Source organism: Gopherus flavomarginatus, chromosome 12, assembly GCF_025201925.1.
Source record: "Gopherus flavomarginatus isolate rGopFla2 chromosome 12, rGopFla2.mat.asm, whole genome shotgun sequence".
Lineage (NCBI taxonomy): Eukaryota > Metazoa > Chordata > Testudines > Testudinidae > Gopherus > Gopherus flavomarginatus.
In genome coordinates this window covers 7,665,028-7,677,246 of record NC_066628.1, presented here as the reverse complement: position 1 = coordinate 7,677,246, position 12,219 = coordinate 7,665,028, and the positions used below count along the sequence as shown (strand labels likewise).

The following is a 12,219-nucleotide window of genomic DNA, read 5'->3' as shown; positions in this document are numbered from 1 at the left end:
TCGGATTTCCAGGCAGGATTCAGATCTGAGCCAGACACATTCTGAGACCCAAGTCACTGCTGGCTCTGGCAGGGGGTGAGTGCGAATGGGCCAATGAGGTCATAGAATCATAGAATATCAGGGTTGGAAGGGACCTCAGGAGGTCATCTAGTCCAACCCCCTGCTCAAAGCAGGTCCAATCCCCAACTAAATCATCCCAGCCAGGGCTTTGTCAAGCCTGACCTTAAAAACCTCCAAGGATGGAGATTCCACCACCTCACCATCTGTCAGCCTGTCCCTGGGTGCTGCGGGGGCAGGACAGGGAGACTCATCCTTATCTGCTGCCACCAAAAGGCTCCTGTTATTGCTAAGGGAGAGGAGGATGCTGGTGTGTGCGTCTCTCCCTGCTCATGTTATGAGAGCTCTGGAGTTGAGCTCCCTGGGTCAGAAGCTGCTGCCTCCTCCATTTTGACTGGGGACTCCAGATTGAGATGCTGCTTCTTACTCAGCAGAGGAGAGATCTCTGTTAAATCCCCTCTGTGCCCAGCCTAGGTGGGGACTTTCTCTAGTGGCTGGGACCAGTCCCTGGGACAGCCCCCGGCTCTGCTGACACCAGCTCCTGAGCTGGAGCCTGCAAGTGAGGCGAGAGACCTTGGGGACAGGGCTGAGGCTGGGCAGGAAAGTGACTGCACAAAGGGCCCCTTTCCGGGACCTGCTGGTGAGTTTGGCCTACGTGGAGAGGGGGCTCCCTGTGTGTCTGCAAGTCCCAGAGCTGCTGCCGTCATGGACACAGGCAGGTTCAAACCCCTGTTACCAGTGGCTGATCTACCTAATGAGAGCCAAGGCCTACGGCAATGGGGCAGTCGCCCGTTCTCCCAGGGGAGGGAAGAAGATAAAAGGGAGAGCGGAGAGACTGGAAGGGCAGCTGGAGCAAGAAGTGGGGACGGAGGTTCCCAGCCCTGCCCCGATCCATTCCCTGCACCCCGGGGCAGTCAGCTCTCCTGGGAAGAAGGAGAGGAGCTGAGAGAGGAAGAGCCGGTTGCTGACTCCACACTACCTGGGGAGCGGGGGTAGCTAGAGAGAGTTACACAATAATATCATGGGGAACCCCCCAAAGTGACTCTTTTGATTCTGCTCTTTTTCTAGCGTTTGGTGCAGAGATGCTGTTACTGGGAGGGTTTAAAAGTGTCCCCGGTGGGTTTAGTTCTGCTAGGAGGGGCCTGACCTGGCAGCATGGCAGAGTCCAGAGCATCTGTCTGCAAGGAGAGAGCCTGGAGGGAATCAGGGTGTGAAATGTACTCAAGTCGCTTCTGTAACCTCCCCAATCGCCCCTCTTGCCCTGACAGGCTGAGGAATCACGTCCACGTTTCGCTCCAGATCGTCCCATCTTCCAGGACACAGGGCAGGGAAATAGCTGAGATGGAGCCAGCTCAGGTAAGGGATTTGCAGTGAGATGTGGGGAGTGTGTTGTAGAGGGGGAGAGTCAGGAAAGACACAGGATGAAGCAGGGCCATTGACGGAGGGTGGTGGGGTGCTGGACGTTCTTCCATTTCTCATACAGGACATAACGCCCTCGGCAGGGCCAGGAACATTTTCCAGACTCCCAGTGCTGGAGCCTGAACCCACTGGCCAGAGGCTGCTGTGAAATATGTAGGGAAACTGTCGGGATTCCTGTCCCTGTCCCTGGCTCAGAGCTCTGCTTCCCGGATCAGCCTGTGGCTGGCAGGCGTGTGGGAAATGAAGAGACCCTGCCCTGCTCTGTATGTTGTGGGGAACAAGGAGCTCTCACCTTTTCCCATCCCCTGAAGGGTCCTGGCTGCTCTGAGCAGGGTGGGAGAGGAATTCTGCTTGTCTGGCCTTCCCAGAACTTCGGAGATGATTTTATTTTTTCTTTCTTCCTTTCCTGTGACTAGTGCGATTGTGGCTGGGGCAGCAGGTACTGAGTGGGGGACTCTTGTTGTTTCAGATGCTGGTGACCTTCGAGGAGGTGGCTGTGTATTTCACCCAGGGGCAGGGGGCTCTGCTGGACCCCACTCAGAGAGCTCTTTACAGGGACGTCATGCAGGAGAACTACGAGATTGTGACCTCACTGGGTAAGGGATTCCCGTCGCCTCGGTTATTAGAAAATGTAGGACCTGCATTGCTGAATCTGGTCAGGTTCTTCCCTGGTCAGGTAGACTGAAGGGGAATGCGTTCTATAATCCACAGCTGCTGTGTGAGAGAGACCTGCAACTCCATACCCTCACCAGTGGGATAAAGCTGTCAAACCTAATGGATGTGCTAAACCATCCCCACCCCTCCAGTTTTCAAGGGGGAGAAGCCGTGTATTGTCCCATCTATATTGTTTCTCATAAACACAGAGAATCCCGGTTCACCTGCCTCCTTGGGAATTACTCCAGCCATGGGGAGGGCTCTGCAGGTTTAGAAATAGGCAAGGGTTTAACTCTAGAGCTGTGTGTGCCTCAGCAAAGCCCCCAAAGTGTACAGACCCGCGGAACTGCTAGTGACGGCATAACAGTTCCCCCCACCTCCCCAGACATCTCCCTCCGCCAACGGGGCTCAGTGACCATGTTCCCATCCCCTTGGATTCCAGATTCTCCCAGCACAGCACTGGAACATGGAATGCCCTTTATGACAGACACTCTCTCAATATTCCATGCACCCTGATCTGGTCTGATTTCACCCCCTGCACAGGATTCCCCCTTCCCAAACCTGAGCTGATCGCCCAGCTGGAACAAGGAGAAGAGCCATGGGTGCCCGATCTCGAGGCCTCGGAGGAAAGAGACATCTCAAGAGGCACCCGCACAGGTGAGGACTGACAGAGAAACCGTTTGGCTAATGAAGGAAAAAGTTGAGAATCCCAAAAATGTGGTATGAGTAAAAACCCTCAGTTCTTCCTCATCTCACCCAGAGCAGGGCTGGAGTCAGCAGATATTGCTCATGGCTTTCCATCTATTAGCTGCAGGAGTTTCCTTCCCATCTTTTCATCCCTCTGAGTGTTTGGGTAGGAAGTGGAGGCAGAATCCAATTGCTCTGTCTTTGCAGTGTTAGCGTGTTCGGTTTTCCGTCTGTGCTGTTCCTCTTTCTCCCCAGCACAATGACTCCTGTCTGGATTCTCTCTCTCTCTCAGCAGGTGATGAGAGAGTGAGTGAGAAGGAGGAAGGGAGTCATCATGAGCACATTCCTGGGGAAATGGAACCACAGGGGACCTTTGTGGAAAGACCTGAAGGGAATTTTTCCCAGTGCTTGGAAGAGAGAGAAGCCTGTGGAAATTGGCACAGGTCAGAGAGGCTGCTGGGAAACCACCCAAAGAAGAAAGTGGATGAATCCATTCAATGTTGGGGAGGAGATAAGGATCCCACAGCCCAGCAAACAAATCCCAAGGAAGAAAAACCCTATCAGTGCCTTGAATGTGGGAAAGGATTCATTCTGAGATCACAGCTTGTGACACATCAGACAGTCCATACTGGAGAGAAACCCCTTCAATGCTTGGACCGTGGAGAAACTTTCAATAACCTCTCAGACCTCAATAATCATGGGAGAAGCCACTTGGGAGAGAAACCCTATCAATCCCTCAAGTGCAGGAAATGTTTGGATTGGAAGTCAGTTCTAAGTACACACCAGATAAGCCAAACACGAGAGAGACCCTACAAATGCTTAGACTGTGGAAAAAGTTTCATACAGAGGTCAGACCTTGTTAAACATCAGGGAATCCACACAGGAGAGAGACCCCATAAGTGCTTGGAGTGTGGGAAAAGTTTCACATGGAGATCAGCCCTTGTTCGGCATCAGGCAATCCATACAGGAAAAAGACCGCATAAGTGCTTAGACTGTGGGAAAAGTTTCATATGGAGGTCAGACCTTGTTAAACATCAGGCAGTCCACACAGGAGAGAGACCTCATAAGTGCTTGGACTGTGAGAAAAGTTTTATACGTAGGTCAGACTTTGTTAAACATCAGGCAATGCACACAGGTGAGAGACCCCATAAGTGCTTGGACTGTGAGAAAAGTTTCATACAGAGATCAGACCTTGTTAAACATCGGGCAGTCCATACAGGAGAGAGACCCCTTAAGTGCTTAGACTGTGGAAAAAGTTTCAGAGACAGATCAGCCCTTTTTAAACATCAGGCCATCCACACAGGAGAGAGAACCCATAAGTGCTTAGACTGTGGAAAAAGTTTCATATGGAGGTCAGACCTTGTTAAACATCAAGCATTCCACACAGGCGAGCGACACCATAAGTGCGTGGACTGTGGGAAAAGTTTCATAAGGCGGTCAGACCTTGTTAAGCATCAGGCAATCCACACAGGAGAGAGACCCCATAAGTGCTTGGACTGTGGGAAAAGTTTCATACGTAGGTCAGACCTTATTAAACATCAGGCAATCCACACAGGAGAGAGACCTCATAAGTGCTTGGACTGTGGGAAAAGTTTCATACAGAGGTCAGACCTTGTTAAACATCAGGCAATCCACACAGGAGAGAGACCCCATAAGTGCTTGGACTGTGGGAAAAGTTTCAGAAATACATCAGCCCTTGTTAAACATCAGGCAATCCACACAGGAGAGAGCCCTCATAAGTGCTTAGACTGTGTAAAAAGTTTTGTATGGAAGTCAGACCTTGTTAAACATCAGGCAATCCACACAGGAGAGAGACCTCATAAGTGCTTGGACTGTGGAAAAAGATTCATACGGAGGTCAGACCTTATTAAACATCAGGCAGTCCACACAGGAGAGAGACCCCATAAGTGCTTAGACTGTGGGAAAAGTTTCACACAGAGATCATATTTTATAACACATCAGAGGATCCACACAGGCGAGAGACCTCATAATTGCTTGGATTGTCAGAAAAGTTTCACAAACAGGTCAGCCCTTGTTAGACATCAGGCAATCCACACAGGAGAGAGACCCCATAAGTGCTTGGACTGTGGGAAAAGTTTCACACAGAGATCACATCTCATTAAACATGGGAGAATCCACACAGGATCTAATCTTCTGTGACACACGGCCAGAAAGGGTTAAGAAGCTTGCAGAATAATTGATCCAAATTCAGCTTTTAGAGACGTTTGAAAAGTGTGTAAATGGTAATTAGGGCCATGCCACATTAGATAGATTAGAACTTTGAAATGTAAACTTTTATTGTTAAAGACCTGGAAGAACATAGTAGCTGTAGTAGGCAGCTTTCCAACACCACATTCTACAAGCCATTACCCTCTGATCCCACTGAGGGTTACCAAAAGAAACTACACCATCTGCTCAAGAAACTCCCTGAAAAATCACAAGAGCAAATCCGCTCAGACACACCCCTAGAAGCCCGAGCAGGGGTATTCTATCTGCTACCCAAGATCCATAAACCTAGACATCCTGGGAGCCCCATCATCTCAGGCATTGGCACCCTGACAGCAGAATTGTCTGGCTATGTGGACTCCCTCTTCAGGCCCTATGCTACCAGCACTCCTAGCTATCTTCGAGACACCACTGACTTCCTGAGGAAACTACAATCCATTAGTGATCTTCCAGAAAACACCATCCTAGCTACTATGGATGTAGAAGCTCTCTAAACCAACTTTCCACACAAAAATGGACTACGAGCTGTTGGGAACAGTGTCCCTGATAATGTCACGGCAAACCTGGTGGCTGAACTTTGTAATTTTGTCCTCACCCATAACTATTTCACATTTGGGGACAATGTACACCTTCAAGTCAGCGGCACTACTGTGGGTACCCGCATGACCCCACAGGATGCCAACATTTTTATGGCTGACTTAGAACAACGCTTCCTCAGCTCTCATCCTCTAATGCCCCACTCTACTTGCGCTACATTGATGACATCTTCATCATCTGGACCCATGGAAAAGAAGCCTTTGAGGAATTCCACCATGATTTCAACAATTTCCATCCCACCATCAACCTCAGTTTGGACCAATCCACACAAGAGATCCACTTCCTGGACACTACAGTGCTAATAAGTGATGATCACATAAACACCACCCTATACCGGAAACCTACTGACCGCTATACTTACCTACATGCCTCCAGCTTTCATCCAGACCACACCACACGATCCATTGTCTGCAGCCAAGCTCTAAGATACAACCGCATTTGCTCCAACCTCTCAGACAGAGACGAACACCTACAAGATCTCTATCAAATGTTCTTACAACTAAAGTACCGACCCGCTGAAGTAAAGAAACAGATTGATAGAGCCAGAAGAGTACCCAGAAGTCACCTACTACAGGACAGGCCCAACAATGAAAGTAACAGAACGCCACTAGCCATCACCTTCAGCCCCTAATTAAAACCTCTCCAGTGCATCATCTAGGATCTTCAACCTATCCTGAAGGACGATCCCTCACTCTCACAGATCTTGGGAGACAGGTCAGTCCTCGCTTACAGACAGCCCCCCAACCTGAAGCAAATACTCACCAGCAACCAGACAACAGAAACACTAACCCAGAAGCCTATCCTTGCAACAAAACCAGTTTCCAATTCTGTCCCCTATCTATTCAGGGGACACCATCATAGGACCTAATCACATCAGCCACACTATCAGAGGCTCGTTCACCTACACATCTACCAATGTGATATATGCTATCATGTGCCAGCAATGCCCCTCTGCCATGTACATTGGCCAAACCAGACAGTCTCTGTGCAAAAGAATAAATGGACACAAATCAGACATCAAGAATTATAACATTCAAAAACCAGTTGGAGAACACTTCAGTCTCCCTGGTCACTCGATTACAGACCTAAAAATTGCATTATGACAACAAAAAAACGTTCAAAAACTGATTCCAACAAGAGACTGCTGAATTGGAATTAATTGCAAACTGGACACCATTAAATTAGGCTTGAATAAAGACTGGGAGTGGATGGGTCATTACACAAAGTAAAACTATTTCCCCATGTTTATTTCCCCCCCCTACTATTCCTCACACCTTCATGTCAACTGCTGGAGATGGGCCATTTTGATTACCACTACAAAAAGTTGTTTTTTTTTCTTTTTCTCCTACTGGTAATAGCTCACCTTAACTGATCACCCTCCTTAGAGTGTGTAAGGTAACACCCATTGTTTCATATTCTCTGTGTGTGTGTGTATATATATATCTTCCTACTGTATTTTCCACTGCGTGCATCCGATGAAGTGGGTTTTAGCCCACGAAAGCTTATGCTTGAATAAATTTGTTAGTCTCTAAGGTGCCATAAGTACTCCTGTTCTTTTTGTAGTAGTCTATGTTTACCTTTAGCTTGTTAGAGGTTAACAATGTAAACAAATGATTCTTATCTAGGGCTGTATTTTGTTAAGTCAGAGATCAAAAGAGAATATTAACATTTAGATGAAACTTGGGTGTAATAATGTCATTGCATGTCTCTGTAAAGTTTGTAGTTAACTGTCTCTGAACTGCATTATGGATAATTACCTTATGTTAATCCTTGTAATTATTTACCTGTGATGTTTAGGAAATAGAAGCTTACTTCAAAAGCCGATTGTTCACCCAAGGACTGCCTGCTGAGGAGAGGCTGCAAAAATCTCTAGAAAAATTCTTGGGATCTGATCCTTTTATCTCAGATCTTAAACTATGTTCGGGGCAGAGTTTGAGTTATAAGACAGATCTCCAGTCCAGCTGGACTGCCCTGATATTGAACATTTGGACATAGGACTATAACCTGATGAAAGGATTCTGAAAAGGACTCTGCAATTCTAAAGCACCATCTCTACAGTGAAACTGCCCTCAGGACTCTATTCATGTCTGTCTGTATAATGATCTTTTAAGCAATTCTCTCTCTTTTCTCCTTTTAATAAATCTTAGTTTAGTTAATAAGAATTGGCTGTAAGCGGGTATTTAGATAAGAACTGAAGTATTCATGAACTTGGTGGGTGATGTGTCTGATCCTTTGAATTTGTGGAACTTTTTATATGATGAACAAGATTTTCAGGAATCACCAATATATTTCACTGTCTGGGAGAGAGCCCAAGGCTAGGTTGCTTCAAGGGAACTCTGCTTTGGCCTCTGTGTAGCCAGTAAGGTATTGTAGAGTATCAGGCATCTGCAAATCTGCACAGGGAAAAAACCTCTGAAATGTTCTCAGTGTGGAAAATGCTCCAGGTGGCACTAACTCGATACTACACACCAGGGACTCCTCCATACATGGGGGAAATTCTCTCAGTGCCCTGACTAGGGCTGGTCACAATGATCTTGTTGGGATTAGCCAGCGCATCTCTGTGACCCTCCACCAGATTTCCTGGTGTAAACTCTCTGACGCTGGCAGAACAGGTGCCAGCACATGCCAGAGCCCCAGACCAGTTCACTTGTATATTAGGATAGATCAAAGTGATTGTTAAATGTATAAGAGTGTAGTTGGTGTTTAAACTTCATGACAACTACTGGGATGTTACTTGCATTGTTTTCACTTAAGTGTATCTTGTTGTAATGTAATAGGGAACATTTCCATTGTGTACACCCCGTAACTAACTAACCCATCAAACAAGGAAGTTAGCTTGTGGAATGCAAATGGGCACTTTAACAGAAAAGAGCTAATTTCAAAGCAACTGGATGTTGTGCTTGAGGACTGGAGGTCAAAGACTCAAAATGCATTCCTCACTCTCTGTCATGAGAGGAAAAAGCCACATGGGTAGTGACCCTGTAAGCCTTTTTTGTGTATGAGAAGAAGCCATAAGTATGGATTCAAGGAAAGAGCCTTTATCTCTGGACTGTTTGGACTCTTACAGGGAAGTGTACCAGATAGAAAGTGGAGCTCCTCAGAGACAATCTGGGTACCCTGAAATGACTTTTGGGAAACTGGTAGTTTGTTAAATCACTGCCCCCTTTGGAATTACAAACTGTGACTCACCTGTGCGTATATTTTACCTACTTTAACTTCTCAGTAACTCTCACTTCCCTTCCTTAGGTAATGAACCTTTAGTTAGTTTACTGTAGAACTGGCTGCCTGCGTTGTCTTTGGTGTGGGATGTAGGTATCAATTGCTCTAGGGTAAGTGACTGGTCTCCTGGGACTGGGAGCAATGTGATGTGATGTGATTTTGGTGTAAGTGACCTTTTATCACAATGTCCAGTTTGTCTGGGTGGCCAGACAGACTGGAGAGTCAAAGCGGGCTGTCTGTGAGTCTAGGGTAGGACTGGGATAGTGATCCAGGAGTTCATATATGTCACTGGCCTGGTGAAATCTAATTACAGAACGAACCACCAGCTTGGGGTGTCTGCCTGATTTTCTGCCAGGCTGCCAGAGGTTGGCACTCATAGTTGTGAACCACTCCAGAGAGCATGACAAACTCACACTGAGCATTTTATCTATTCTGATCCCCTCTCCCCTGATTAGCAGAATGATCGTTAGTCCCTGAGTTCCCACTTTTGAGACTGGATTGTCTCATTCCCAAATAGTTTCACGTTACTCAGAATGGAGAGGGGTAGCTAGTGGTGTTCCCCAAGGGTCAGTCCTAGGACCAATCCTATTCAGCTTATTCATAAATGATCTGGAGAAAGGGGTAAACAGTGCGGCGGCAAAGTTTGCAGATGATACTAAACTGCTCAAGATAGTTAAGACCAAAGCAGACTGTGAAGAACTTCAGAAAGATCTCACGAAACTAAGTGATTGGGCAACAAAATGGCAAATGAAATTTAATGTGGATAAATGTAAAGTAATGCACATTGGAAAAAATAACCCCAACTATACATACAATATGATGGGGGCTAATTTAGCTACAACAAATCAGGAAAAAGATCTTGGAATCATCGTGATAGTTCTCTGACGATGTCCACGCAGTGCGCAGAAGCGGTCAAAAAAGCAAACAGGATGTTAGGAATCGTTAAAAAGGGGATAGAGAATAAGACTGAGAATATGATTTTAACTAAGACTTGATTTTAACAAATAGGGAGGAACTTGTTGAGAATTTGAAAGTAGAAGGAAGCTTGGATGAAAGTGATCATGAAATCATAGAGTTTGCAATTCTAAGGAAGGGTAGAAGGGAGTACAGCAGAATAGAGACAATGGATTTCAGGAAGGCAGATTTTGGTAAGCTCAGAGAGCTGATAGGTAAGGTCCCATGGGAATCAAGACTGAAGGGAAAAACAACTGAGGAGAGTTGGCAGTTTTTCAAAGGGACACTATTAAGGGCCCAAAAGCAAGCTATTCCGATGGTTAGGAAAGATAGAAGATGTGGCAAAAAACCACCTTGGCTTAACCACGAGATCTTGCGTGACCTACAAAATAAAAAGGCGTCATATAAAAAATGGAAACTAGGTCAGATTACAAAAGATGAGTATAGGCAAATAACACAGGAATGCAGAGGCAAGATTAGAAAGGCAAAGGCACAAAATGAGCTCAAACTAGCTATGGGAATAAAGGGAAACAAGAAGACTTTTTATCAATACATTAGAAGCAAGAGGAAGACCAAGGACAGGGTAGGCCCACTGCTCAGTGAGGAGGGGGAAACAGTAACGGGAGACTTGGAAATGGCAGAGATGCTTAATGACTTCTTTGTTTCGGTCTTCACTAAGAAGTCTGAAGGAATGTCTAATATAGTGAATGCTTACGGGAAGAGGGTAGGTTTAGAAGATAAAATAAAAAAAGAGCAAGTAAAAAATCACTTAGAAAAGTTAGATGCCTGCAAGTCACCAGGGCCTGATGAATTGCATCCTAGAATACTCAAGGAGTTAATAGAAGAGGTATCTGAACCTCTAGCTATTATCTTTGGGAAATCATGGGAGACGGGGGATATTCCAGAAGACTGGAAGGGGGCAAATATAGTGCCCATCTATAAAAAGGGAAAAAAAAAAACCCAGGAAACTACAGACCAGTTAGTTTAACTTCTGTGCCAGGGAAGATAATGGAGCAAGTAATTAAAGAAATCATCTGCAAACACTTGGAAGGTGGTAAGGTGATAGGGAATAGCCAGCATGGATTTGTAAAGAACAAATCGTGTCAAACTAATCTGATAGCGTTCTTTGATAGGATAACGAGCCTTGTGGATAAGGGAGAAGCGGTGGATGTGATTTACCTAGACTTTAGTAAGGCATTTGATACAGTCTCGCATGATATTCTTATAGATAAACTAGGAAAGTACAATTTAGATGGGGCTACTATAAGGTGGGTGCATAACTGGCTGGATAACCATACTCAGAGAGTAGTTGTTAATGGCGCCCAATCCTGCTGGAAAGGTATAACAAGTGGGGTTCCACAGGGGTCTGTTTTGGGACCGGTTCTGTTCAATATCTTCATCAACGATTTAGATGTTGGCATAGAAAGTACGCTTATTAAGTTTGCGGACGATACCAAACTGGGAGGGATTGCAACTGCTTTGGAGGACAGGATCAACATTCAAAATGATCTGGACAAATTGGAGAAATGGTCTGAGATAAACAGGATGAAGTTCAATAAAGATAAATGCAAAGTGCTCCACTTAGGAAGGAACAATCAGTTTCACACATACAGAATGGGAAGAGACTGTCTAGGAAGGAGTATGGCAGAAAGAGATCTAGGGGTCATAGTAGACCACAAGCTTAATATGAGTCAACAGTGTGATACTGTTGCAAAAAAAGCAAACGTGATTCTGGGATGCATTAACAGGTGTGTTGTAAACAAGACACGAGAAGTCATTCTTCCGCTTTACTCTGCGCTGGTTAGGCCTCAACTGGAGTATTGTGTCCAGTTCTGGGCACCACATTTCAAGAAAGATGTGGAGAAATTGGAGAGAGTCCAGAGAAGAGCAACAAGAATGATTAAAGGTCTTGAGAACATGACCTATGAAGGAAGGCTGAAGGAATTGGGTTTGTTTAGTTTGGAAAAGAGAAGACTGAGAAGGGACATGATAGCAGTTTTCAGGTATCTAAAAGGGTGTCATCAGGAGGAGGGAGAAAACTTGTTCACCTTAGCCTCCAATGATAGAACAAGAAGCAATGGGTTTAAACTGCAGCAAGGGAGATTTAGGTTGGACATTAGGAAAAAGTTCCTAACTGTCAGGGTAGTTAAACACTGGAATAGATTGCCTAGGGAAGTTGTGGAATCTCCATCTCTGGAGATATTTAAGAGTAGGTTAGATAAATGTCTATTAGGGATGGTCTAGACAGTATTTGGTCCTGCCATGAGGGCAGGGGACTGGACTCGATGACCTCTCGAGGTCCCTTCCAGTCCTAGAGTCTATGAGTCTATGAGAGATAACTTGATCATTACCTGTTAGGTTCATTCCCTCTGGGGCACCTGGCATTGGCCACTGTCGGTAGACAGG

At 45.8% G+C, this 12,219-nt stretch overlaps 2 protein-coding genes across 4 annotated transcripts in view; both read left to right on the top strand.

The window, feature by feature from the left end:
• LOC127033271 (zinc finger protein 850-like) overlaps window positions 1-12,219 on the top strand; it is a 103,821-nt gene that overhangs the window by 21,932 nt on the left and 69,670 nt on the right. The window lies entirely within an intron of this gene.
• On the top strand, window positions 2,706-7,802 carry LOC127033288 (zinc finger protein 850-like). The gene is made up of 2 exons (XM_050921235.1): window positions 2,706-2,787; window positions 3,073-7,802. The coding sequence occupies exon 2, from the start codon at window positions 3,172-3,174 to the stop codon at window positions 4,975-4,977; it is 1,806 nt and encodes a 601-aa protein (XP_050777192.1). The 5' UTR covers window positions 2,706-2,787; window positions 3,073-3,171; the 3' UTR covers window positions 4,978-7,802.

Bases quoted from the DNA above. Each gene is read 5' to 3' on its own strand.
- LOC127033288 (XM_050921235.1), top strand. From the start codon at position 3,172: ATGGAACCACAGGGGACCTTTGTGGAAAGACCTGAAGGGAATTTTTCC.